A 27,928-nucleotide genomic window follows, 5' to 3' on the forward strand; every position below is an offset into this window, starting at 1 on the left:
ATCTGTATATATATATTTATATTTATATAAAAAGACCAATAATAGCAGTGTGTTATGCATCAACAGCAGCAACAGCTTTTCCAGGTTCTGCAGTCATCTGAACAAAACTGTAGAGACATCCAGCACACTCCATTAAAAAAAAAAAAAGTAAAAAAACAAAACCCGAGAAAACAGCACAGTTCTGTTACTCTTGTGGTACCTGGCACCATTTTTTTTTAAAATTAGCTTCTCAATCATCATCTGGAAAGAAAACATTCTGAGCAACATCATTAAAAACAGCTCTGATAAAGCACGGTCACTACTACGTATCATAAAGCAGGTACAAGCTATTTTACATCCACAGAGGTATGATACAGTACTGTCCTACATCTATAATACTAGAGGATACAATTTAAAAGGCATTATTTGAGACTTGATTCTACTTTTCCAGCAGAGGGCCCAAAGGATGGTGTGACACAGCTTTGTAAAGAAACATACTCTAGACAGGATTTCCTTTCACTAGTGGCACAGTTCTAAGGATTCATTCTCTCCATGAATGTCAGCTAAAACCGTTATTAAAAAAATGAAATATCCCTAGAACAAAACCGTATAACCACCGGATTCACATGAAGATGACCTAGTGGAGACAAGCTGGACCTCACCTTACCAACAAGCTATCAAATCTGTTATGTTTAAACAGTGAGACCTCCAAGGAAGGAGATGCCAAGTAGTGCTTCAAAGCTTCGGACCACAATCAAACACAGCATCCTTTTCAACAGAAGCAGAAGCTCATCTGAATATGCTCATGGATGCTGACATCAACATTTAATCATCTCCTCACTCATCCAGGAAGAGGGGGAGATCAGTTACTACTGTACTTTATTGTGTTCAACCAAATCACCATGTTACAAAAATAGCAAGCTGCCATAATAAAAAATAAGGCTCCTCTATCCAGCACCAGATAGCATCATTTTACTTTCAAGCCTAGAAATTGCACACTTGTATATAAACCAATCGAAAATGAGGATTGAGAGTTCATCTTGGTGGATTTTTCCTTTGATGAATATGAAGTGTCCTTCCTTATCTTTTTTGATGACTTTTAATTGAAAATTGATTTTATTTGATATTAGAATGGCTACTCCAGCAGCAAGCACTCTTCTTAACTGCAGATCCACCTCTCCAACCCCTAATGTGAACTCTTTTAACTTCTACAAATCTCAAACGTTTTGATTTATTTATTCGTCGTGGGGTCTGTATGACGGGGCAGGAATTCTCATACCACAGTGCATGAACAGGAGAGCAACGTTGAAGTCAGTTCCCTCTTTCTACCCTGAAAGAGGGACCCATGTATTTAACTTGGGTCAGGCTTTAACTGCTGAGCCACTCCACTGGCCCTGTTAAGTATTAATCTATGTTTTGTAAGGTAAAGTGGCCACTGCCCACTTTTATTCATTTTTTATGTCACTCCTTGGGCCCACTGTGCCTTTCACAAATCACAACAACCAGAAAAGTACACACTACCCCAAAAGCACACCAGTGATTTTAGTGAGTGAAAAACAGTAAAAACACTCAATACATAGTTTTCATTTTTCTTAACCCAAATGTCTTATGCTTCTTTTCTCTCTGTGAGAGAAAATGCCTTCACAGGAGAATTTGAGCTCACAGGTCAAAGAGCATCCCTTCTATTGGATCTCATCAAGGCATCAGGAGCTTAAAGCAGCCATGCACTTTACCACAGCAACAGGAAAAGAAACAAAGACAACAGCCTGGAACTTAACACACTCAGAGAGCTGTTTGGAGAACCAGAGAACATACGAGCTAAAAGATTACAGTGTTATTACTAGAAAGTTTTATGGTGTTGGACTTCTCCCCAAAGCCTCCCTTAATACAAGCCAAGCAAATAAACTCAACCCAGTTGATGATGGAATGTGATGTGACTTTAAAAGCATATGTTGTGTGCGCACGGACATCACAGCTGTGTTGGCCGAGGGACATAAAGAACAGCCTGTCCCAAAGGTGGGCAGAGTCACTAGTGGTCTGCTAGTAAGGATATTAGACTATTCTGATGGGAACTTACAAACACACTTCCACACTCACACTATGTGTTCCCAGTGGTAGCTCGTCTCCCTACCAATCAGTGTGAGGCTTCCTGACTGAGAGTCAGTGAACCTGTTGTTCTAAATAAATCACCCAGCAAAAGGAACTTCAGGGGGACAGTTATTCTGGCTCATGGTTAGGGACACTGTTCATAGTGAACAGCAGGAAACTGAAGCAACTCCACATCACATCCAGTCAGAGAGCAATGGATGCCTGTCTTAACTCACTTTTTGCTTTTCATTCAGTCTGAACCCAGGGAATGGTGCCACCTGCTTTTAGGCTAGATCTTCCCACCTTAATTAACTGGATTAAGATAATCTACCAGAGGCTTGTCTCTCTCCCAGGTAATTCTAGATTCTGCCAAAATGGCAATTTTCATTAACCACCACAGCTCCTCTCTAACAGATCAGTCAGGCTGTGTGAATGTGCCTGTTTCCATGTCAATTAAATTACAGAAGCTCAAAATGCTAACTCCTCAAATGAGACAACCCATAAATCACAAACAGCACTTTTCTCAGAAACCTGCAACCAATTTTCAAAATAAGTGTTTCACAAGTATTTTAAAGTATGTTACTGAATTCTCTTGAGAATCCTTCAATGTCTAGGTCAGAATAACAAAGCACAGGCCGGAAATATTCTGATTAAGTCCCCAGTCTAGCAACACCAGGGAACAAAAAGGGCTGTCTTAGGGTGACCATCCTGTGATGAAACTCTGTGACCAAAAGCGACAGGGGGAAGGGTTTATTCTGCTTACACTTCTGTATCACAGCTCATTGTCAAAGGAAGTCAGAACCTGAAGGCAGAGCTGACACGGAGGTCATGGACGAATGCTGCTTATTGGCTTGCTCCTCATGGCTTGCTCAGTCTGCTTTCTTATAGAACTCAGGACATCAGCCCAGGGATGGCCACACCCACAATGGGTTGGGCCCTCCCTCACTGATTACTAACAAAATGCCCTACAGGCGTGTCTATTTATAGGTCAGTCCTCTTTTTGGAAGCATTTTCTCAGTTGAGGTTCCTTTCCCTCAGATGACAACAGCTGTGTCAAGCTGGCATAAGAGGAGAGGGGACAGTGAACCCGAGCGTCACCGTCACAGAAGGTGGGAGTGCCCCACTCAGGCTATCTACAGAAACAAGGGGAGTTGAGATGCCTTTGTACTGGCCGGTCATTCTACTTACAAAGACTTCTCAGTCTCCCTCACTCCTTTCAGCAGCCATATGTCACTGAAATAGGTACCAAATGAGAGATGCTAAAAGGATACCAAAGACTCTCCACAGGTCATAGCTGGAGCTGGTCTTTGCTACTTTGTGGGCTGTTCTTTTCCCCACCCCACCCCACCCCACCCCAGGTTTCACCCCTAACCCCAGATAGGACAGAAACAAAAATAGAGGGAAAGAGATCCCTGAATCCATTTCTTTCCTTTTGTTTCTTCTTCGACCACTAACAAACTGCAAACAGTGTCCCTTCAAGTCCAACAACCCCACTGCCACCCACCTCTCGGGGCCCTCACATTTATGCACCCTGTGAAAAGTTCCTGGAATTCCAAAGTCACACAATCGCAGAAACTATCTGCAGCTGGCAAACCATTCTTCTGCTAGAGCACGAGGGCAATCATGGTCAGCTGCTCTGAGCATGAAGCAGCCCTACATCCCCACACCTGGGATTAAAACAAAGCACATGCTTATAACATTTCTGTAGTTTTTAAAGAAAGAAACTTCCGGCATTCTCAGAGATGCAGGTGCACACGAGCAGCACCCTTAAGCTAAGGGGGCTGTCTCGGGAGCCTACCTGTCCAGGACCACCAGGTCAGTTGCGGTCTCAGCGCCACTCTTGAGAATCTTTTCCAGTTTCTGAATCTTTTCTTCCAATTCGTCTGGGTCACATTTCCCATTTAAAATGGAAGCAGTTAGTCCCAAAATTCGAGGGCATGATGGACAACTGTCACAGAGCTAACATAATAGAAGATACAGGCAGTAAGGACTTCATCATGCAGTACCACAGCGAGGACACTGCCACATCCAAACACAGGAAACCACTAAGACCCATTTCTCTGGAAACAGTAGCACAATACCATAAATTACAGTAGTTTCCACTTAAAGATTTCTCAAAAGGGCATATTTGGATACTTTAAAAATATGTCAGTTGACATCATGATGTTAGAAACATAAGAGATTATATAGATTAAATGAACAATAAGATTCACTCACTTGTAGACTAGAATCAAGTTCCCAATACTGGTAACTATCACCATTACTCTTCGAATCTTTTTTTAATTAATTTTTGTTGTTGTTGTTTTAAATATTGTATGTAAAAGCTGGCTCAGCAATTAAGAGCATTGGCCGCTCTTCTAAAGGACCCATGTTTGATCCCCAGTGCTCATACATTGGCTCACAACCATCTGTAATTCCAGTTCCAGAAGGACCTGACACCCTCTTCTGGCCTCTGGCACAGACATACATGGGTCAAACTCCTATACATGTAAAAATTAGAAAATTTAAAACTGTATGTACTCAATAACTTAATTATATGATCATGAATTATTGAAGTGATAAAGTCTAAAACGTACCTTCATAATTTCACGATAGGGGTGGTCTAGAATTGCAAGATGACACTCATCAAACACCAAAAGGTTAATGTCTGACAGTGATAAGTAACCATTTTTCAAAACATTCAAGGCGACATAGCAAGTCATAATGAGAACCTAAAATAAAACTGACATCAGTACACAAATGCCATTAACCTGCCTGGTTACGCCTCTATGAGAGACCACAAGAGTCAGTGCATGGAAGCGAGGCTTATGAAATTCATGGATAAAAATTAAAGCAAAAGAATTCACATATGTACATCATACATACAAACATTGGGACCAAGATATGAATGATGAAAGCATGGGAAAAGCTGAAAGTCCTTAGACAACAGACCCTGTCCCTATAAGTTCTAAATCATCTTGAGGTTTCCTCAGCCATCCTTGTCAGATGAGCCCTGTCAACCTTGTCAAATCACAAAGAATTCACATTTTTAATTTTTCTCCATTGAGCTGACAGGGTTTTCTGAAAGATTAATACTTTGTATAGTTTGTGGACATGCTCTATTATACAGATTCATTCCAATCCACAGGCTACTGAAGGTCAGGCACAATGCAGCCCTCAGCCACTCTGGACCTCCTAGCACCACACACAAGAAGTCCTTTGCTACATGGAAACATGAAGGCAGAGGGAGCCTCCTTCAAAGACCAGAGGCTTCAACCAGGAAACTTTCCCAACTTGCAACATTATGTAACTCAAAAGTACATTTTCTTCAGGTTCAAAATAAGTCACAGACATTTGTACTTTTTTTTATTTACATTTTAAATGTTATCCCTTTTCCCAGTTTCCACTCCAACTTTTCTAGCAGGTAAATAATGGCAGCTCTCTCTTTTCAACCCACTGAACAACACATTTTAGTAATTTACCTGATCTCAGATGAACCTTCAGAAACAGAGAGTGCAAAGGGATGGGAAGGAGAGGGTCTTAAAGCTCCTTGGCTAGCTAAGGCTGAGGTTAGAGGCAAGTCAGGGGCTTGCAGAACGTGCACAGGGAAGCATCTCTGCAGGTCTCACCTGGTGCTTAGTAAACTCTTGGCTCCATCTCTCTTTTGTCCAAGATGCATTCACTTCGAGGTTTGAGTACTCCCCAACCTTGAGATCTGAGTGAGTTCTGACAGCTGACACTTGTTGAGCAACCTGGTTTGCTAATCACAAAGATAATATGTGACTATGAACATTGTGACATTGGCTTCTGAGCAGTTAAAGATATTATCAGTTGTTCTTATACACAGCCACCAGTTTTTTTTAAATAGCTAACTTAAAAATCACAGTTCCAAAATTACCTTTTAAAAGTCATTGCTAAGCCTAGCCCCTTCCTCTCCCATCACTTCCAGGGCAACCTCATACCCTTCACAGCTGACTTCCAACCTAAGATCTAAGTCCTTGGCAGGCTGGACGGGCAGCAGCTCTACACTCGTCCCTCCTGCCCTCCTCAAGGAAAGGAAGTCAGTCCACCAAGAAGTACTATTCAACTTTCACTCTACGCTGGACTCTACGCTGTCTTTGTAGACAGAGGGGTCAGCTGGCCTCACAGGCTCTGCTTTCACTCTGCCGTCCTAAACTAAACCCAACAGCCTCAAAGGAGCATGGAACGTCTCAAACCGCCTCATCAACAATCACCCACCTAGTCAGCCTCAGCCTGCCTGCTTTATGAAGCTAAAACATCAAGAATGGAAGTGATTTTAACAACTCAGTCATCTCCCCAGAGAAGTCCTCATCTAAGAGAAACAGAGTCTGAACAACTGAAAGGAATTCTACATAGAAATGAAACAGTATTTTGGCTAGCAGGGCTTCAGTAAGCACACTCTATGTCAAACTTGTTTTACTTTCAATAATTAATACCCACAGAGATAATCTGTTTAAATATGAAGCCTCATCCAATTTTCTCATCCCATGTGGGAAGTGATGTTTGATTACCAGAGTTGACGAGGAACACAGTCCTTTTTGCATGCGGACTGAGGTCGCCCCTGATCTGGTGGGCCAGCTCTTTGGTGAGCAGGACGGCGATGAACGTCTTCCCTGAGCCAGTGTTCAAGCACACAATGGTGTTGTGGTCCAGAGCTGCTTCCAGCAGCTCAACCTGAAACATGGGAGATCACAGAGTCTTAGCCAGGCACCGCGCTGAAGAACTGGCCTGCTTTAAACAGAACAGTGTCCCTGTTTTCTAAAATCTTCTACAGACAACTCTGCAAAAGGAAAACCACTATCTTCCCATTATTCAAGAGAAACAGGGGAGTAAATGAATGCCACACACAGCTGTGCTGCTGTAAACATACATTAAAACAGCATCAGCAATGTCACTTAAGAATAATTTCTGCGTAGGCCACTTCTCTAGAATGACATGCGTGACTGAACCCTACCCTAGGTATGCTTCTCCCTGACCAGGACTGAACATCTAACCAATCTCCACCCCAACCCGGCTTATTAGGACTGGTATACCCAATGGATATTATTAGGACTGGTGTACCCAATGGATATTATTAGGACTGGAGTACCCAGTGGATATAAAGGGACTAAGAAACAGAACCAACATGACACATCAGTTACCCAGCAGATGTTAGAACAGAGAAGAACAATTAAGAATAAAAGTGTTTTGAACAAGAAAATTAATCAGAAGAGGCAGGCTTGAAAGGGTAAATGAGTTTTATAAGTTGTGTCAACTCTATACTAATGTATTCCATTTTAGTGACAAATGCTCCAGTATTAGTGGTCTCATTAGTACCTGGTATTTTCTTGGCGTATAAATGTTATCATGAATTGCTTCTTGTTGCCATGGCAGTCCAAAGAAAGGACCCATTGGTGAGGAAGCAGGGGTCATGAGCTGCAGGCCTGCCATGCTGAGGGGCTGCAAAGCAGGGCTTTTCATTCATCCAGTGTTTCTTTCATTGCATTTTGTTCTAGCACAGCTTACTATAAAAGGGAAAAAGAATACCATTACACAACCATGCGGGGTTAAAACAAAGGAAAGCACAGGAACAAGGGAGACGCCACACTACCACTCCCTCAAGCCTTTTCAGATTCTTCCCATGGTCGGTTTGGTTTCTCTTGAGATCTAAGAGGATGGTTTTAAAAGTCAAGCAGTCCATACCCAAACTGGCAATCGTATAGCTAGAAGCTTGTCTAAAAAAATGAACCAGACAACTGCACAAATACATATACATTAATTTGTATTGTTACATCAAAGTGTGTGTGTGTATAATTGACAACTATAACTGCACATTAAAACTATCCTTAGACATGCATATTTACACATATACCTACTCCCAATAAATTACGCCCATGACTCTCCTTGTATGGAAAACTGTCCATGTCATCTAAGCACCCTCCCGTTTTCATATACTCTTTCCAGAAGTAAATTTCACTATTAAGTTGGCAAAATAAAAATTGACCTTTTAAGAAAAATTTATGTGTGTGTACATATATGTGTAGGCCACTGTGTTCAAGTGTGGAGGTCAGAGGACAACACTGGATGTCACCATCCAGTTCACTCATTTTTTGAGACAAGAACTCTCACTGAAACTGGAGCTCAGCATCAGTAACACCAGGGGCTGCACAGCACAGCCCTCTGAGCATAGCAGTCACATTCTCACAAGAAAGGCTGGAACTACTTGTAGGGCACCCTGAAGCAAGTCTTGCTCACAGAAGGAGCATGTGAGGAGGGTCAGTGGAACTTACTTACCTGAAGTTTCAGCTGTTACCTGCTCTATACCTCCCACCCTCTGCAGGAGTCCTGCTCCAACTACACAGGGCCTCAAGGCCTCAGGGGCTCTGGAGTAGAAGGCTAACATAGCAGGGATTCCATCTCTGGAGCTATAGGAAGCTGCCATCCATTCAGGGACAAGAATTTCCAATGGTATGTCTGCCATCCAATTGTATGGATGCTTTGTGGTCACCCACTCTCCTGTGAGTGGCCTCTCACTGTTGCTCTGTAAGTGAGCTCAATAAACTCACTGGTTTCCCCCAAGTTGGACTTTAGTGGAGTCAAAGGAACAGGAATCTCAAAACATTTAACAGTCTGCAAGCTCATAATAACTGGCCAGCCACCAAGACCTCAGGATCTGTCCATCTGTACCAGCAAGCATGACATATATACAACACATCAGGTCCCCAGTGTTGGGAATACAGATAATCACCACAGTGCCTAGCTTTTACACAGATGCTTGGGACCAAGAAACCAGTCCCCATGGTCCCACTGCACGCACTACATGGCTATTCATCCCAGCCCAATCTTTATAAAATCTCAACCAGAAAAGAAGGCTAGGATGGATGTCAAGACTCTACGTGAAAGCCTATCAGTAGCTCCCCTGGATGAGCAGAACTCACCAATCCTGCATTTGGAATTGTCACCTTCCTCTGCTTTGTGCTGTTCTCTGCTACTACTCTAGGACACTGGAAGAGAAGTCGCTCCAGTTTCCTGAAAATCAAACAATTACTTTCCAGTCTTTTTCTTATGAAGATATAACACTGCACTTATGTTTGAGAAATCAAGATGGCATAATTGATTGTTCTGTATGTCTTGCATGCCTCCTTCCTTTGAAAAAGGCAGTAAGAATGATAATAAAGGATTAATTCACAGTTCATTCAAGGTACTGTTGTAAGGAAGCAGCACAGGGCATCAAGGACCTCAGCACCACCAAACAACATTATCATTAGGCATGTGTGGGGTGATAGCATTTTTGGAGAAGCTTTCAGGCATTTTTGCTGCTGCTGCTGCTGCTACTACTACTACTACTGGCTAGCTTTTACACAGGTGCTTGGGATCAAAGAAACCATATTCGTCATGGGAAATAATCAACTCACTTTCTGTTGGAAAATCTAAAAGTTGTATCCTTCAGTTGTATGGGAATACCTGACACCCATGGTTCCAAATTCCACAGCACACAGGACTCAAGCATTTTACACAGGAGTGTCAAATGTCAAGTTCATCTAACTTCTAAAGACCAAGAGGCCACCCTGAAGGTCCACCATCTAAGGCAGCAGTTTCCTGAGCTTCCTGGCTTGTCAACACTCTCTGCTGTCTACTTGACAACCATGGATGTTCTGTCTAGGAACCTCATTTTCACATAGCACACATGCTCATCTAGAGTTACCAGGACATTGTGGGAGGTTTCAACAAGACTAAGTCCTAGGGATGGGAATCTAAAAGGGAGGAAAAAAGACAGCAAAAATGCAAACAGCCAATGTTTCGTCTTCCACTTCCAAACACTATGCACATGAGAGCAGCTGCTGCCTCCTGTCTATAAGCCTCCTGCTTTTCTTCTCAGACAACCTTAATAATAATGATCAATCTAGAAAAATGATCTACAAAGGAAATTAAGTTTGCTCCAACTTTTTAAAGAGAAGGAAATTATTCTCCAAAACTCATATAAAATACAAAAGAAACTATGATAATATACTACACCAAAAAAAGGCCTGACAACAAAACACAGCATGTGATTTCAGGACAGACCTCAGACGGACATTTTTTCACAATAAAACCAGCTCTCCTAAGGAGTGTGATGTGAAGCATACACGATGACTGGCTGTTACAGCTCATCCACTGGTACACAGCTCCCAAGTTCAGGTGTGGTGGGAATGTTAACAAGCCACACTTAGCAGATTCAGTTACAACCTAGCCAGTATTACCTATCAACTGTAGCTCACTGGCTATTCCATCTCTAGGCTGGATCCCCATAACTGAAATCTCGGACCAGCCAGTCAACTTCCCTCAGACATCCCACACTCTCACACCTGTCACTCATTGCGCTCTCGCGCTGTCAGAAGAGCTCCGTTTCCTAGGTCCCACATATAGCAGAGACTACGCAGTATTTGTTGTTTTAAGCCTGCCTTGTTGCATTTAGCATAATGGCTTCTGTGGATAGTTAGGTCATCACAATGTCAGCATGTCCTTCTTAATTATAATATGTGTGTGTGTGTGTGTGTGTGTGTGTGTGTGTGTGCACGCGCGCGCATTCCCCCATCTGCTGTCAGGCACAGATACAGCTTTAGTGCTGTGACTGTTATGAACAATGATGTAATCCAAGTAAAGTTAAAGTTTTATCATTCAGAGATCTAATTTCATTCACAAAGGATAGTACTGGGTCCTTTTTAAAATTTATATTGTAGTATAATATAAATAAGTACTTGGTTTCCTTTAGGAACAACAGGTAACTGTGACTGTCACTCAGTATCCACTCTGCACTCTCTCCCAAATAAGAGCACTTTGTGTATCTGCAGCAGAGTACATCTGCTTGCCAAAACTGCCAAGGCTGGGTTTCAGACTTTCTACTACCTGCCAGTCACCTAGCCCTCAATCCATGCCACACGCCTCTCCTTGGACTAGGAACTGATTCATGCATGCAATGACAAAAGACCAAGTCACTGGCTGAAAAGCAATTCTTCCCTATGAACATGCTTCAAGCAATGCCAGCCACATCTGCTGCTGAAATCATTTGACAGCCATGAAAGAGATGTACTTCCAACAGTAACAATAAAGAAACTTGGTCCCTGGTAACAATGAGAAGCTCAATCAATCAACCTCAAAGCTCAGTCCTAATATCCTCGCCAAAGTCATGAGCCAACAAATTCCCTTACCATCCAAGTCAGCGTGAGTCGACTTTTTATGCAACTCTGAACAACTGACGACACTGTAAATCACTGTAAATGACACTGTAAATCACTGTCACTGCTTTTATAAAAGATCTGGGGGTCGGGGAGAGAATAGAAATCAAGGAAGGGAGGGAAAAAAGAAAAAGGGAAACTCAGGGACAGAGCTGAAAGAAAAAGCCATCAGACTAGAAGCTTGAGGTCGTCCCAGGGATGCCCTCCGGCTGCCAGAGGACAAGCTAAAACTTTGTTTCCAGCACAACATTCAGGAGTCCAACATGGCTCGCGCAAGAGACAGGAACAAACCCCATCTAGAAGCTTAGAATTCTGAAGTTTAGACATTCTCTCCTTATTTGTCCTTATGAATTTTTTTTAAATTTTTAGCAAATCTTCTTGAGATTACTAATAACCATAAACTATTCTTCTAGAACTTTAAAAAATTCTTAGCTTTGAAATAGCTCCTCTTGCTTTAAAATGGTCAATTAGATTGTGTGACCTTGAGTGCAGGACTGTATGTTTCTCTTCATTCTACCAGCCACTGCCCCAAACCACAGCTGGGACACAACAAACAAACATGCAAGTGTGCAGAAAGCCAAGTCAGCTGAGTGGCACAAGCAGCTTCCCTCTGGCTCCTATAACATAGCCACTTTACACTTAGGCACAGACACACACTCTCCTCCTTTCTCTGTTCTTCCTAGAACATAGGCTCCCTCAGAACAAGATACGGGCTTCATTTTCTGTATATCAAATCTGTTGCTCCCATGTTTGTGTGTGGTGTGTGTGTGTGTGTGTGTGTGTGTGTGTGTGTGTGTAAAACTGAGTCAGGAATTCATGCATAGCCAGCCACACAAGAATGTCATCAGGGGCAAGGCAATAGATTTTTTATTTGGTTTGGAAATGAATGTTGCCATCTCTAATGGTAGAAAATAAGATTTTACGAGGTGGAAGACAGCAATTGAACCCTTCCAATTATATTTTCCATAAGAGCATAATATTAATATTCATTTTTATTCATTTTATATATGATGGCTGGCCCCAGTAAAATACTTTCTATTTAAGGAAAGCAAGCCCAATATTAAAACATCACTAGGTAACCTAGTCATGTAATAACAGGAAAATCTATAAAAATTCTGCCAATTTTTGCTTTCTTTGGCATGTGTCAGTTGATTTCATTTTAAACTTAGCCATAAGTGAAAGGCACAGAACCCCTGATGATATATAAGTGTTTGAGCCTTCTAGATGAACCATTATTAACTTCTCTGACAGAGCCAAAGGATTAACCCCAAGTGACTATTTTCAATGGGGTTTTAATTTTTATCAAATAATCGACGCTGGTGGAGCTGTTGGGCACCTTCTGGGGTCTCCTCACTTAGCAATGTTTACAGAGACTGCGGTGCTGTGCAGAGCACTTACCCAGTGCAAAGCAGACCCTGACTCAGTGTCCAACACCACAAAAACAGCAGCAAACAGACAAAAAGAATAAGGTAATAAAACACAAAATGAGCCCTCATCCTCTCCACCGATGCCAACCCAGATTTACCGTTTTAATGTCTGCGAGCGCTGTGTTGCTGCTGTCTGAACTGCATTCTGACATTGTGATAGCTTATTGGAAAATCACAGCATGCCCAAGCTTCAGCTCTAAAATAAATGCACAAACAGTCGAGTGTAAGATTCCTGTAAAGGGAACGCACACGCCAGAGTCCTTCTCAGATGAGGAGCTGGTAACAAGCCGTTATTTTGTATCAACTTTTAAACAGACATTTTAGGATTTGGGGACATGTTAGGATGCCAAGTCTTCTTCTAAAACAAGGAACAGAGAATGCAAGGCAGCACAGGCAAGCCTGACTCCAGAAAGAGAAAGCTGCAGCCAAGCTCAAGGAAAGACTTCTAAAGAATACATACATGCAGCTCAGACATTAAAGATCATGATTACAGAGGACAGAGAAGGAAAGAAGGAATGACATATTACTTCCTAGGTTCACATGTAAAGCAAATGAAAATCATCAGAAGAAGCTCTTGCCAAGAAACCCAAATAAACCTAGAGCTAAGCCTTTAGTGTATGCGCGAAATCCAACAGTAATTCCAAAACCAAATGAAATTAAATAAATACAAGAACTGGTTTTTTTGGTTTTTTTTTTTTTCGGAGCTAGGGACCGAGCCCAGGGCCTTGTGCTTGCTAGGCAAGCGCTCTACCACTGAGCTAAATCCCCAACCCCAATACAAGAACTGTTAAACCTGTTCGATCCACTTTCACCAAACTGGGTTATAAGTTCAAGACAGATTAACAATGCTAGTGTTGGGGGAAAATTAAATATGGGATGCCTTTCCTAAATGATTATTATGATTTAAAACAAAAGAAAGAAAGAAAGAAAGAAAGAAAGAAAGAAAGAAAGAAAGAAAGAAAGGAAGGAAGGAAGGAAGGAAGGAAAGCATAAGGAGTTGATAGGAAAAGCTTGGCGTGCTCAACCCTGACCTTAGCTTTAGCGCCGGCCAGGAGGACTTAGGGTCAGCTCGCTGCACCTACACTGTTATCACACAGCAAGGACAGGGCAGTGAGTGGCTGGCTCTTGGCACTCATTTATGCCCAAGCCTTTCACACACCCATGGGCTGGTAAATTCATTTTGTACACGTTAGCTGGCTGTTAATAAATCAGACTGGGACAACTTAACACTACTTTAATAGACACATATTTACCTCGAAATGCTGACTCTAAGTTCTTTCAGTTTCCAAGTCTGTATTTATGCATACCCTAGGTAACCTAAAAGCAATCAGAGAGAGTATTTTAGAAGACACAACTCATTTTTCCAAAAGGAAGTTAAGAAATTGACTTCACAAATTAGCTACTTAATAATCTTTTTATATTTAACATCAAAATAAAATCCTTCATAACAGGATTTTCTACTAAAGACAAGAAAACAGTCCATGACTGAAAGAGCTACCTGTTAAAATTAGTATTCCACTCTAAAACAACGGTGAAAAAGGAGCAAGTTCAGTCAGATAGCACAACAAATTCCCTCCTTACCTGCCTGTAAGTGTACTGAGCACGATGACACTCTACAGCACCACACGCTTCTGACCTCCCAGCCCGCCTGTCCATCTGTCCATCTGACTCCTAGGACAACCTCATCCTTCACTAGACTTTTTTTCCCCAAAACAGGGTTTCTCTGTATAGCCCTAGCTGTCCTGTAACTCGATATGTACACTAGGCTGGTCTCTGCCTCCTGAGCGCTGGAATTAAAGGCATGCACTACCACAGCCTGGCTGTTCACTACATTTTTAATCACACTGTACATGCCACCCAGTAAGATGCAAAGGCCATGCACACCAACATGAGTTGTAGGAACACATACCATGAACAAAGCTGTGTGGAGAAACTTCTGACACCTTATGAGAAAACTCCACGTAAACAAGACAAGCCCATCTCTGTTACTGCCTAACATGGCTGTTCTCAGACTGTTTCATGCCCCTCCCTCCCAGGTGTAGCGGATAGACTGTTTATCACCACAACTGGTTATGGCTATGTGTTTACATGCTTCTATGGGAAAACCATGTCTTTGCCATGTGTGGCTTATCCTTGTGACTGAACACCTTACTCATATGACTGACTCTTCTTAACCCTCAGAGTATAAACTGTCTGATGCTCTGAATAAAGTGCATGAGACTTGGTCCACCTCAGTTACTGGCTTCATCCTCCCAGGTACTACTCTAGAGCAGTAAACAATGGGTGATAGGTCAGCTCCACTCTGTTTATGCCTGCCTGTTTCTAGCAATGTTCTAACCAAAAGTCAACCAGTATAGGATTATCTAGTTTTCTAGTTACACGACTAGACAATCTATACACAGGTAGAAAGTCCATTTGGCAAGTATAGGATAGTGACTTACGTTGGTAATAAAAAGTTAATAAATCATTATCTAATTTTAATTGATAAAACATTACAAATATATAAAATTCTGACTCGTAGGTCCCTTTAAGATAAGATGCAGGCTGGAGACTGCTTTTCCAGAGGTCCTGAGTTCAATTCCCAGCAACCACATGGTGGCTCATAACCATCTGTAATGAGATCTGATGTCCTCTTCTGGCCTGCAGGCAGAACACTGTATACATAAGAAAGCTTTAAAAAAAAAAAAAAAAAGATACAAGTAATACTAGGTTTTAATACAAACAAGAAGCTCCCATCAGCACCCAACTACAGCAGAAAGGCTCTATCGTGTTGGGTGCAAAGAGGGACGGACAGACAGCCCTTGCAGTCCAAAGCTTGCAGCACCTACAAGTTCCTGGTATGAACTTTCAAAGCACACAAACAGACTCTCAGAGGCTCTGCTACTAACTTCAGATTTACTTCCCACTCACTTACTCCTGACTCCTAAGGAACAACTTCCATACAGCCCTAGTAAGCAAGAGAGAAGGTTCAGTATGAACACTATAGCATTAACAGGCAATCAAACTCATTAACATAACAAGTTCCCGGGCTGGAGAGATGGCTCAGTGGTTAAGAGCACTGTTTGCTCTTCCAGAGGTCCTGAGTTCAAATCCCAGCAACCACATGGTGGCTCACAACCATCTGTAATGAGATCCAATGTCCTCTTCTGGTGTTGTCTGAAGACAGCTACAGTGTACTTATATATAATAAATAAATCTTTAAAAAAAAAAAAAAAACATAACAAGTTCCCGTAACAGAGGTGCTATGGGAGATCCGAACACTGACAGCAAGCAAGCCTAGATGACCTAGCACCAGCCAGGGCGTCCAAGTGACACCTGGCACAGGGCACAAACAACTACAGATTTTGTAAACTGACCTGTTGAAATCAGAAGAAATCCCTTTTCCTTTGTGTTTCAGAATTCCCTTCTCCTGCTGCAGTGTGTGGAACCTTGAGCCTCCAGTGCACTAACTACAGAAGGTTTCCTCCAGAGCTCCAAGCACGATCTCTGAAATATTACAAAGAAGGGAAGAACTAGCTTCCAGGAGGAGATTCCCATCACCTGATTCCCATTTATAAAACTGTCCTGTAGTCATCCAATCAGAACACTAGAGAGTTTACTTTGAGGGCATAGATGGAATGGACTACAAACCACTATGAAAAGTAAAGAAAAAGAAAGTGCTTTCAACATAAAGCTGACGAGTGCTGAGGAAAGCCTGAACACCACGGGAACTTAATTGGGTTCTCTTGACTGCAGGCCTAGAACAGACAATCATCTACCGTGTGCCAGACATACGATATACAGCAAGAGGCCAGAGTCGTGTTTATGGATCATTATATACATTCTTTTCTTCCTTTCTATTGGTCACATAGTTCCTGTTGACTAGCACCAGCTTTTAGCTCCAACACAAGTTTCCCTACAAAAGGATTGTAGTGTCCCAGCTGCCTCGCTGTAAATGGTTCGCTCCATACAGTTACCGTTCAGAGCCATCTCACATCAATTCCTAGGACCTTCTTGCTTCCACTTTCTGGGTTTGGATTCACAGACGCCACTTAAGTGTGTAAGGAAAATCATATTCCTGCTGTCTTCAGAGCGGTCCTTGATGCACATCAGCCTAGTTTAATGTCATTCAAAATGAACCTGTTTCCTTTTTCCTCTACCTCTATGCAGAGAATTTCTGTGTTGGAAGACTTAAGTTATATTTCTCCAACATGGCTTTAATATGTTTTAAACACAGTCCACTCCTCAAGCAATACTGACACCAAATAGCAAATCGCATTTCTTGGAACTTACGTACTCATGAAACCCTAAAACATGTTCCCCATCTGCAGAAGGAGGACATTTACAAATAAAGATGGAGCAAAGTAGGCCGATTCCTGGACGTGAGAAAGGGGCCCACACCTCCAATGGTCGGCACTGGTTAACCCTCTCAAACCCCTTCCTCTCTAGTTAGCTGGCCTTAAGAATGCCAAGCCAAGCTGAGGTGCTGACCTCTTCATAGCAGGCACTATGAATGTGAACGATGCAGAAATCAATCTTTCCTTACTTATGATATCTTTATCGTGCGAGGGACATATCAGGTAGGTCAAGGTGTGTGCTTATCAAGCATCCACTCCCCCTCTAAAACAGTTTCCTTGCCCGAAAGCAAGAACCTGTGTTAGGATGAAAGATTTTTTTTTTTAAAGATTTATCTATTTATTTTATTATATGAGTACATTGTAACTGTCTTCATACACACCAGAAGAGGGCATCAGATGCCATTACAGATGGCTGTGAGCCACCATGTGGTTGCTGGGAATTAAACTCAGGACCTCTGGAAGAGCAGCAGTCAGTGCTCTTAACCACTGAGCCATCTCTCTCCAGACCAAAAATGAGCTTGGTAAAGCACACACAGAAACTATATTTCTTAACTTAAATGTTAAAGAATTCTTAAAGGAAAATCTAAAACACAATTTAAGATTCAACACAGAAGGGCTAGAGGGATGGCTCAGTGGTTAAGAACACTGACTGCTCTTCCACAGGTCCTGAGTTCAAATCCCAACAATTACATGATGACTTATAACCATCTGTAATGAGATCTGATGCCCTCTTCTGGTGTGTCTGAAGACAGCTACAGCGTACTCATATATAATAAAAAAATCTTTAAAAAAAATGATTCAACACAGAAAATACAACCTTGTATGTAACATAAAGCATACAAGATTTTACATAGTATTTTCAGTCAGATTAACACGCACATGCGCGCGCACACACACACACACACACATCAATTCATAAAGGAGAGCAAAACACACATAGCACCTTTAAACATGCCACCGTGGCCCAGTGATTATTTTGAGTTCAAGGCATTAAGGATCAACAGATTCAAGAAAAGGTCTCCACCTTTTCCTCTACCAAAAACTAAAGAATAAATCTCCCCAGCCTGCTCCAGAGGGAAGAGATCCGGCCCTATACTAGCAGGCGAAAATGGCCACATGATTAGTCTGGACGAGCAAACTTTATAAAGCAGCCCTTGGCTCCCACTAGCTCCTTCTCCATACCTCTAGCTACATCCTACAGTCTCCCAGGCCTAAAAGCCCAAGTCTTCTTTCCTGTTATTTCACACTCTGTCACACTTCGCTATGACTGTAATAAACACCCATATACATGAAATGAAAATAAGGGAGAAAAAAAACTTAAGTAATAAATAAAAACCTCAGTGAGGTTGGAGAGATAGCTCCTGGGTAAGAACACTTGATGAGCCTGCATGAGGACCCGAGTTCTGGTCCCCAGCAACCATGTAAAGGCTGGGTTTGGCTGATCCTGTATGTAACCTCCAGGCTAAAAGGGGCAGAGACAGAACCTCACTAGTGCTCACTGGTCAGCCAGCAGGTCAAGAAAAGGTGTGCTCCCAGCTCCTGGTTCACAAAGGGACAAGGCAGAGAGTGACCAAGCAGGAGACTGGACATCATCTTTTGGCTTCTGCACTTGCACGTCCATGCCCACACTCACAGATAGACAGACAGACAGACAGACAGGCAGGCAGACACACACACACACACACACACACACACACACACACACACACACACACAAAGAAATAATCTCCATCAAATGGTAAGTTTTGAAAATTTAAAATATAAAAGATAGGGCATACCCCAAATAACTTCGGAATATAAGATAATTGTACATAAAGGATGGATGACCTATCAACTATTTTTAGTGACTATATTATAGTAAGACTAACCTCAAACTAAAAACCAAAAGATTAAAGAAAGAGGAAAGAAATGGACTAATGAATGCCAGGATCCAAACACTACTCTCTTCTGATTGCTAAAAAGAACACAAGAGCTGTTGACATCTCTACTTGACGTAGCTGCATTATTAAAACCTTGGCGCCTTCTCCAGCCTAGTGTTTCATAAAACTCAGAGCAGAGTAGCTGCTACGCCACAACTATCCCTAACTGCCCAGGATATCCCATAGGCACATGTGTAAGCACAAGACTGAGTGAGGGAACAGTTTAGTAAACTAGGGTCTGGTTTCAAGAGGCAACTCAGTACAACCATTGAGAAGGATAGCAGATTATAACAGACATGTGTATGCTGTGACGGCAAATAAAAAAGCAATCTTTATTAGATGATTATCAAGATCTGCCTAGGTGTTAATTAAAACCTAGAGAAAGGAAAGGGGTAGAGAAGGAAACAGCCTTTTCTTTTCCATTTGTCTACAATTCAAATTCTACAATTTGAGCCGTATTATTTCAGATATAAAGAATAAACTTTCAAGTCAGGAATGATCTATAACAATATAATAGTTAAAGATCTGCAGGATCTATTTCCAAACGACCTTAAACAATCTGAATTATTTAAACAGATTAAATCTTCATCCTTGGCCCTCCAAGGCCCAAAGAACTGCCAGAATTACAGAGGTGTTGTTCTGCACAGCAGTTAGTGTGATATCATCCAATTGCAGCCATTTGAGGCTGTCTCATGGAACTGCTAGCCACTCAAAATTCTATGTCAATAAAAGGTGATCTGGGTCTATCCTTGAAGACAGTGGGTCACTGACATGTATCTCATGAATTTTCCCTGTCCAAAGTGCAAGGCCTGAATCTAGCCATCCAGAAACAAAACCAAATCTTATATTCATTTTGCAAGGCAAGTGGCCTGTAGTCTTCAAGAGTGAGCATCAGAAAAAAAGCTGAGAATTTTCCAGAATAAGAGGAGGAAAAAACAGCCAAGTGAGATCCTGAAATGGATGTATACAAAACCTTACTTCTCTAGTTAAATAAAAAGTGGTGTTTTAACAGAAAGTATTAGCATAAGCTAAGTACACGTACCCTAGAAACCACAAGCCCAAGTCTGAACTCTTCACGTGATGTAGTCAATGCAGGTAAACATCTTATGGGTGCATAAGATGGTACCAAGACTACCACATGTGTCCATATAAGTATAGATTTCTCTTTATATTTATATAATGTATACTTTTTATGTCTCTACATTTATAATACAGTCTTAAAAAAACCAGTATGTCTACAATACACCAGTTGAAAATTCTATTATAAACACCCCAAAGAACAAGTTTAGCAAAGCTTCCAGGTACCTAGCTAGAGAAGAAGGTGGACGCTAAAGTCTATCTTAACAAAAAATTATCCTACAGATCCAAAGAGTTGGGAGATGGCTCCCATAGACTGGAGTATTTGAATGCTTGTGCATAGGGAGTGGCACTATGACTAAACCTCTGAACTGTAAGCCAGCCTCAATTAAATGTTGTCTTTCATAAGAGTTTCCTTGGTCAGGGTGTCACGGCAATGAAACCTTAAGATATATGATATGTTAGTTTTTGCTTTATCTTATTATATTTTATTATTATCTCTTAGAAACCTATTTGTTTTCTAATGAGACAGAAAGGAGGTGGATCTGGATGGGAGGAGGGGTGAGGAAGAGATGGGAGTAGAGGGAGGAAAAATCATAATCAGAATATATTATAAGAGACCAAAAGCAAACAATATTTTCAATAAAAGGGGAAAAAAGAAAATATCCAAAAAATGATGCATCATGTGCCATTCCCTGTCTCCCTCCAGACCCACCCCATGCCCCACTCCTTCTCAGACTGACGACCTCTTTTTCTTTCAAGATTGTTCTTATATATGTAATAAATACATAAATACCAAAAACAGACAACTCATCTACGAAAATGTGCACCAGCCCTGTTTGGAACCATCTTCCATTATGAAACTGGATGTGTAGTTCACTGTTAGTAACATGAACAGTCATGACGTAGCCGAGGTACAAGACCATAGCAAATATTCTCTAAAGTACATATCTGAAGAAAATCAGTATCTTCTAAATTTTATCAAAAACAAGAAATAGGCCAGAACAGGCAGCAAACTGTCTTCCTCATAACTTCAAGGAACCAAAAGCCATTAGGGGAGGAAGCAGACACAGAGGCCAGCAGCTACCCAGTGTGCCTCACTGACCAGCCTGAAGAGTCAGTTTTAAGTGGAGGGGTAATGGTGTCACTACGATGCCACAGGCAGAGAGGGCTGTGAGCGAGATGTGGGAAGAAAGGCGGTCACAGGCTTGCCCTGTTCCCAAGCAGAAGACAGAAGTTCTGGCTTCAAAGTTATGTCCAAGTGTTAGCTAAGTCTACTGTCTTCCTTTTTAACCGATAGGTGCACACCTCCTTTAACCCCAGCCCTTAGAAGTCTAAAGCAGGGCATCTCTGCAAGGTAAAGCCAGCCTGGTCTACACCATCAAGGCTGTCTCAAAACAAATGAATGACAGATAGCTACAGATTTAGCTCTTAAGCAAATAACCTTCTTCTACATCTCAAAGGTCAACGTTCAATCATGCTGGGAACTGAAGCCAGGGCCTCATGTATACCAGGCAAACACTCCACCACTGAGCTCCAGCCTCAACCCAAAGATCCCATACCCCCCCCCCCCCCCCCGAGCTGGGGACCGAACCAAGGGCCTTGCGCTTGCTAGGCAAGCGCTCTACCACTGAGCCAAATCCCCAACCCCCAAAGATACAATTTTCAAACTAGCGTTCTGCTCTCATTATTTCGATTAGTGTATTCTGGACCGATTATCCTGTTTTATAATCCCCAAGAGAATTTTTCAAATGTTTTTAAAATCTTTACCACATATACTGATCTGTCACTTAAAAAAATAAGTTGAGGTTAGTCACATCAACAATAAAAATATCTCCAGTACCAATAAAACCCTAGTACTACAGACACTTGGTCATGATTCCAGACTCTCAGTCTGCAATGCTTCCATACAGAGTCATGCATAGATCATAAGCAGAGAAGTAGCCAAAGGCATGATCTGTCCATTATGGAGGAGTCAAGGTCTTTTTCAAAGCCTTAAGATACTAACAGTCCCCACAAGTTAGTTTCTAAAACCTTCAGCAAGTTTTATAAAGATAAAGTAATTTACTCACTTAGCAAAATCAAGTCCCCCTTTACACAAGAGCTGTGTGTAGCAGTGACATCATATGCAGTGCTTGATCCTTGTAATTCTATGAACCTGAGCACAGATAAGAACATTCCATGTCACTATGTGGCTTCCACGTCTCAGAAACAGGACTCAGCAAGCAGTCAGAAGCCCCACGCCTAAAGCTACATGGGCATCCTTCATGACCCACCTGTCATCCTAGTCATTGACTGGTAGCATATAACTGATTATCAGATCAGGAGTACCAACAATTAAACAACCGTTTTAAAGAAATAGGAAAATCACTGTGGCTCTGCAACTCCACAAAGGCTTTCTCACATGGCCACAACTCCCTGTTTCCTAGCTACGCCTCAGACACACACTTTTCTCTGTGTTCCTTTATTTATCAGATACACACTGACCACACAAGCACTCACAATACACACCCCAGAAGGCCAGTATAAACACCACTGTTTGCAAAGACCTGACTGCCTCTACTCCTCAATCAACTGTTATCTGCCCTCAGCCAAGGCCTGCACACTACAAGGGACACTTCAACTCCAGTGGCGATGACATGCCCTGAACCACACATGCCTGGCTTGCTTTCCCTCTCTGCCTGTGCCTCGTGCTTTTGACACACTTTCTTCATAAAGGAAAGGGAGAAATGGTCATCGTCTGTAAGTGTCGACACTGTCTCCATTCAGGAACATCATAATTTTGTTGAAGAATCCAAACAATTTAAGCCCTGTTGATGAATGAAAAATGTCTGCTTCTCCTGGCTGACAGGTACACCTCCCTCATTAATCAATGGTACTATAATTACCCCGTGTTCCTCTTGCACTTTGGCAAGTTAAAACAAAGCAGACAAGTGAACGCTCCACAAGTGCATCTGGGCTGTGAGTTATCTTTGTTGAAGCTCTGCCTACTCCTCCATTCATGGAGCGTCCTACACAGGCACCGCTACACTCAGACCTTAAAAACACCTTCTTATTGTAAGAATGCTCTACATCCCTTCCCAAAGAACACGGAATAAACACACAAATGCTCATCTATGAGTAGATAAAAACCAAAGTCTCTTTAGAAGAAATACTGGTAAGCATCAAAGAATCAGGAAACGGCTAAAAAGACCAAGAGGCACAAACTAGAGAGGTAGAACACTACCAAAGTCATGTTGCCTCCAAAGAAGACAGCCTACTTGGAAGATACTCCAAAGAAAACACACACACACACACACACACACACACACACACACACACACACAGGATGAGCTAAACTCTTGAGTGCTCACACACAAAGCCTAAGGTAAACAAAATAATCACCTGGCTTTGACTTTCTATTTGCACAAAGTACACAGAAACCTTAGTAGCCCCTTCCTCTGGCTCCATTAGGGTATAACAGCCTGCTGATCCATTGAACAAATTCAATGATAAGAATCCCTGTTTGCCATACGGTGATAAGAACCAGAATTCTAAAAATCAGTAACTCCCAGACTTGGAGAAGACTCTAGTCTTTTATTGACCCAGAGGGACTATTCGTAGGAAATTAAGAATCTGGAAGGAACCTAAGCCTAGTGTTTTGATGGTCAACATGCAATGTGACCACTTTGGGGTATATGCCAAGAGAAGGGATGACAGTGGGGTCTGAATGGTGCTATGCATATCTATCCTCACAGCAACTACTCAAAAGTAAAGGATGGCAGCCACAGCCACCATCCACAGATGGCTGGAAAAGCAGAACAAGGCATACAAGGTGCTCCTCCAACTTTAGAGGCCCTAGAAACCCCTTCTAAGTTGAAAATGCAGAACTGAGGAACGGACGTGTGTACTTGGCATGTCAAACTTTCTGGCTGAACAACAAAGCATGATGTAAGGTATCACTGGCTACACCTCATGATCACATGGCTGACTGGGACAGGAAAGAGTCAAAACTTCACAATTAAAGAAGTGTCTGCTGTAAATGGTCTTCTCACAAAGCTTAAGGCTAAAAACTGTCATCAAACCATGATAAGCTAAGGACCATCTGTACATACGAGAGTTTCAGCCTTTCAAAGTGAGGAGAAAGATGCACACTCACATGAAGCCCAAAGGCATATGCTAGGTGTCAGTACACCAGCACCAAAGGACAAATCCTCAATGGCTACCCTTACATGAGGCTCCTAGCACAGCCAAACTCAAAGACAAGGAAAAGAGCAAACAATGGTCGCTTAGTCGTGAAGGGCGGAATGTGGATCAGTGTCCCAATGAGGGAAATCTGGAGGAGGACCGTGTGACACCTGCAAACCCGAATGTGCTGCACTGTACACTTAATGGCTAAAACTGCAATGAGTATCCTGTCACATTTTAAAGCAACTGCAAACGTTTAGACAAGCAGAGGACACCTGACTCTCTCAGTGGGCCAGAGCTTCCCTCACGCCACCTGTACTGAGGACAGATCCCACTTAGTGCAGTCTGCCTAAAATCCACTTGGACAGCACATTTTGAGGAGCAGGCATGCAGGCATTCTGAAACCAAATCATGATTCAAACAGTCAAGACTCAGGTAGACTCACAGTCTGAAGCAATCATCAGAGTCTCACTTCCCTCGTGTGTAAAACCAGGAAGAAGGACGCTGCATGAAGGCACTGAGAATTCAATGAGACTCTGTGAAAAGAGCCTGACACATCTTGGCACAGACTGATGAGTGTTCCCAAATGTCCTCCTTCTCTCCAAAGATCAGCCTATGTAGGCTGCAGGGAGGAAATCCTTAAGGAGCACACCCACCCTCTCAACTGACATCTCCAGCTCACAGCATCAGACAGTGGCAAAGAGGAAGATATGGCAATAGTGTGACACAATGCTATAAAGGTTATCCCCCCTGGAAAGCAGAGTTACACCTAGACATACATGCCACCACAAAACCACTCTCCAATCAGAACCAAGAGTGTCAGGCCTGTAATCCCAGTACCCCAGAGGCTGAGGCAGAAACTTCCTGGGGTCAAGAAAGACAAAAATGAACGACACCAAAATACTTCTAAAACCAAAACAAGATAGGTCAACAACAGACAAAACAGCCCAGCTATACAACTCCTACCCAGAAACGCTGCCAAAATGCAGTGCCCTGCGAGGGCCATAAAGACAACCACATTACTAATGTAGTTGCAAGGTCTTTTATCACCCAGTTAAAGCCAACCGAGACATCTTTTGGAACCACGAGTAAATTCACAGACTTAAGCTACCACACTGATCATTAAAAGCTGCCCTTGGTGCTGACAGTTCAGTACACTCCAACCGTAAGCATGTGTGCACTTCTTACACTGCACATTTCACAGGTAGCCTAAAAAGAGAAACAGATTATCCACAACTCAGTCTCCCAAGATATCAAAAAGATTATTTCCAAAAGTGTCCAAACTACCATTTGCTACAAGCCTTACCCAGAATTCCCCTTTTAGTAAAACTTTGGTTACAATGAAAATTTTTACCTAGAAAACAATGTTTATACCAATGAATTTCCAACTCAGTGATCCTATTTTACAGCAGGTTTGAAAAAACATTTCCCAAGTTTCTTAACTCTTGAATTGCATTCTTTTCTACTGGCACACTGTGAGGCTCCTCAGAAAACTGACAACCAAGACTGCAAAGATTCGGAAACTCAGGAAGTCCCAAGTAAGTCTCTTTCAGCAGATGATGTCTTTCAACACTTGAGCATCATAATACTTAGGTCATCATATATCGGTAATTAACCCTTTAGCCACAACTCTACTCATAAAGGCAAGGTCCATATAGATCACAGACTCCCAATCATTCATCCATCCATTTGGGCAAGTCTTCAGAACACTGGCGCTGTCCTGCAGGCAAAGTCATAAGGGCAGCTCAGTTCTGCTAGGCAATCCACACCAATTTGGTTTGTTAACTTGAAATGTACACTGATTTGGCCAAACGAAAGCCCCTTAAAGGCACAGCGACCAGAAAGGGGAGGGGCACGAAACACAGCCTGAGCCACCCACCCCCTAGGGCCAGCTTTGGTCACCTGCCAATAAACACACAACAATCCTTCCCAGGGCTCCAGCCCGCACCTCGCGGAGGCCTTGTCCCCCTCCTGATCCTCTGAGACATCCAGGGGTCCAGCGCCATTTGGCAGGCCCGGGTCGCTCCCGGGACGCCGGCCCGCGTGGATACCTCCTGTCTTCTCCCGGGCTTCGAACGCGGAACGGGACCTGTCAAAGCCCGCTCCTCCCAGGGCTGGGACGTGGAGAGGCCCGCGTGGACCTTCATCTACCCGGGCTCGGCGTCGCGGCCTGCTCCAGGCGCCCGCGCGGGCCTGGCGCAAGAGGCGGGCCGTGCATTGCTGTTCCCCGGGCCCGGACACAAAGCGGCCCAGCGGGAGCCCGCCTCACCTGCAGCACTGGGCGCCGCGGGCCTTCCAGAACCATCGGACCCCGCTCCGGCGCGCGCGTCACAGCCCAGGCCTCCCGGTGCCGCCCGGCGCCGCCGCCGCCGCCGCCATTTCCTGCCGCTCGCCGTCGCCTCGTTCCCGCTGTCAGGTTACTCCATTCACCTGGGCCCGGAGCCGCCCGCACCGCACCGCGCCGCGTCCCGACCCCTCCCGCCCGCGCCTGCGGAGACTGCGCAGCGCCCTGCTCGCCCGCAGCCCGCGCTCGGCCCGCGGCGACGGCGCACAGCGGCTTGGAGAATCCCACCGGCGTCGCGCCGCCGCTCCGCGCCCCCTCGGTTGCTCGCCCTGCGGCCGCATGAAAGCCGTCCTGTGATTGGTCGGGGCGCGGAGGTGAAAGGTTAATCCCGACCCTCCAGCCACTCAGGAGCTGGGAGACAGCGGACTCAGTCCGAGGCGGTGAATGAGGCCCAATGCGAAGACCGAGCTCTGTAACGCAGTCAGCCAGCCGGCGGGCTGGAGTCCTGTACCAAGTCCGGTCCGGGCTTGGTCTAGAGTAGCCTCCCGGCTCTGGCGACTCTCTCTCCTGGATGATGGCACCCTCGCAGACCCATCGCCCCCAGCCGCAAACCCCATTGCAACGTTCTTTGAGTCCTCAGAACTGGGCCCTTTGGCCATCCCTCAAAACCAATTTAAAATGCCCTCGGCGTGCAGATTTGCTAAGGCTGAGCTTGCTGAGTTCAAAGGAATAAAGAGACCGACTTAAAGAAAACCATCTTAGTGTAGCCTCCCCGACCTCCATGCATCTTGGAAAGGACTTCCGGATAGACTGTTGTATTCCAGGTGAAGAATGGACAGTTCTAGCCCTGGGCTTCTCTCCGCCCCTGGAAGCACTTCGCTGTCCATCTGAAGTGTATCCAACTGGATGGCCACCAGTTCCACATAGTGCTTGTTACCTCTCCGAATTAAGGTTAATCTTTAACAAATTGTAGTGGTTTGTTTATTAGAATAAATACTAGTGTCGTTTGTTTCATTTTCTTATTACTATTATTTTGAAAGCTGGTCTCGCTATGTAGACCAGGCTGGCCTCAAACTCAGAGATCCAACTGCCTCCGCCTCTCAGTTGGTGTGTGCCATCATACCCGGCTTTTTATAAAAATTAAGATACGTTCATCTATTTATTTGTGTGTCTGTGATTGTGTGTGAGATGCGCGGCACGGATCCTCATGATTTCACGACAGGAGGCTCCTAACCTCTGAGCCAGCTCCCCAGCCCCGTCTATTCCTGTAAATGCAATGGTTCTCAACATTCCCAATAACGCAATTCCTCAAGTTTTGATGACCGCCCCCAAGTCATAAAATTATTTTCGTTCTACTTCATAACTGCAATTTTGCTACTATAATGAATTGTAATATGTCTTCCAGTGGTCTTAGGTGACCCCGAGGAAAGGGTCGTTTGAACCCTCCCTCAAAAGA

General features: G+C 43.3%; 1 protein-coding gene across 8 annotated transcripts in view; it reads right to left on the reverse strand.

The window, feature by feature from the left end:
* The window catches only part of Dicer1 (dicer 1 ribonuclease III), a 64,955-nt gene extending 38,152 nt beyond the window's left edge, over positions 1-26,803 (reverse strand). Inside the window, exons 1-9 of one of the 8 annotated variants that reach the window (XM_039113358.2) lie at positions 26,458-26,667; positions 16,045-16,174; positions 13,942-14,005; positions 12,787-12,884; positions 7,384-7,571; positions 6,579-6,741; positions 5,676-5,806; positions 4,644-4,778; positions 3,866-4,026 (exon numbers count right to left, since the gene is read on the reverse strand). In XM_039113358.2, the coding sequence (XP_038969286.1) occupies positions 3,866-4,026; positions 4,644-4,778; positions 5,676-5,806; positions 6,579-6,741; positions 7,384-7,527 (734 nt within the window). In that variant the 5' untranslated portion in view covers positions 7,528-7,571; positions 12,787-12,884; positions 13,942-14,005; positions 16,045-16,174; positions 26,458-26,667. Of the gene's footprint in view, positions 1-3,865; positions 4,027-4,643; positions 4,790-5,675; positions 5,808-6,578; positions 6,742-7,383; positions 7,572-8,984; positions 9,076-12,786; positions 12,885-13,941; positions 14,006-16,044; positions 16,175-22,093; positions 22,180-26,457 lie in introns of those variants that run through there. The other 7 variants (XM_039113362.2, XM_039113364.2, XM_039113363.2 and 4 more) reach the window with 7 other exon arrangements.
* Positions 26,804-27,928: the final 1,125 nt, after the last annotated feature.

The sequence above is a fragment of the Rattus norvegicus genome, chromosome 6 (genome assembly GCF_036323735.1).
Source record: "Rattus norvegicus strain BN/NHsdMcwi chromosome 6, GRCr8, whole genome shotgun sequence".
NCBI lineage: Eukaryota > Metazoa > Chordata > Mammalia > Rodentia > Muridae > Rattus > Rattus norvegicus.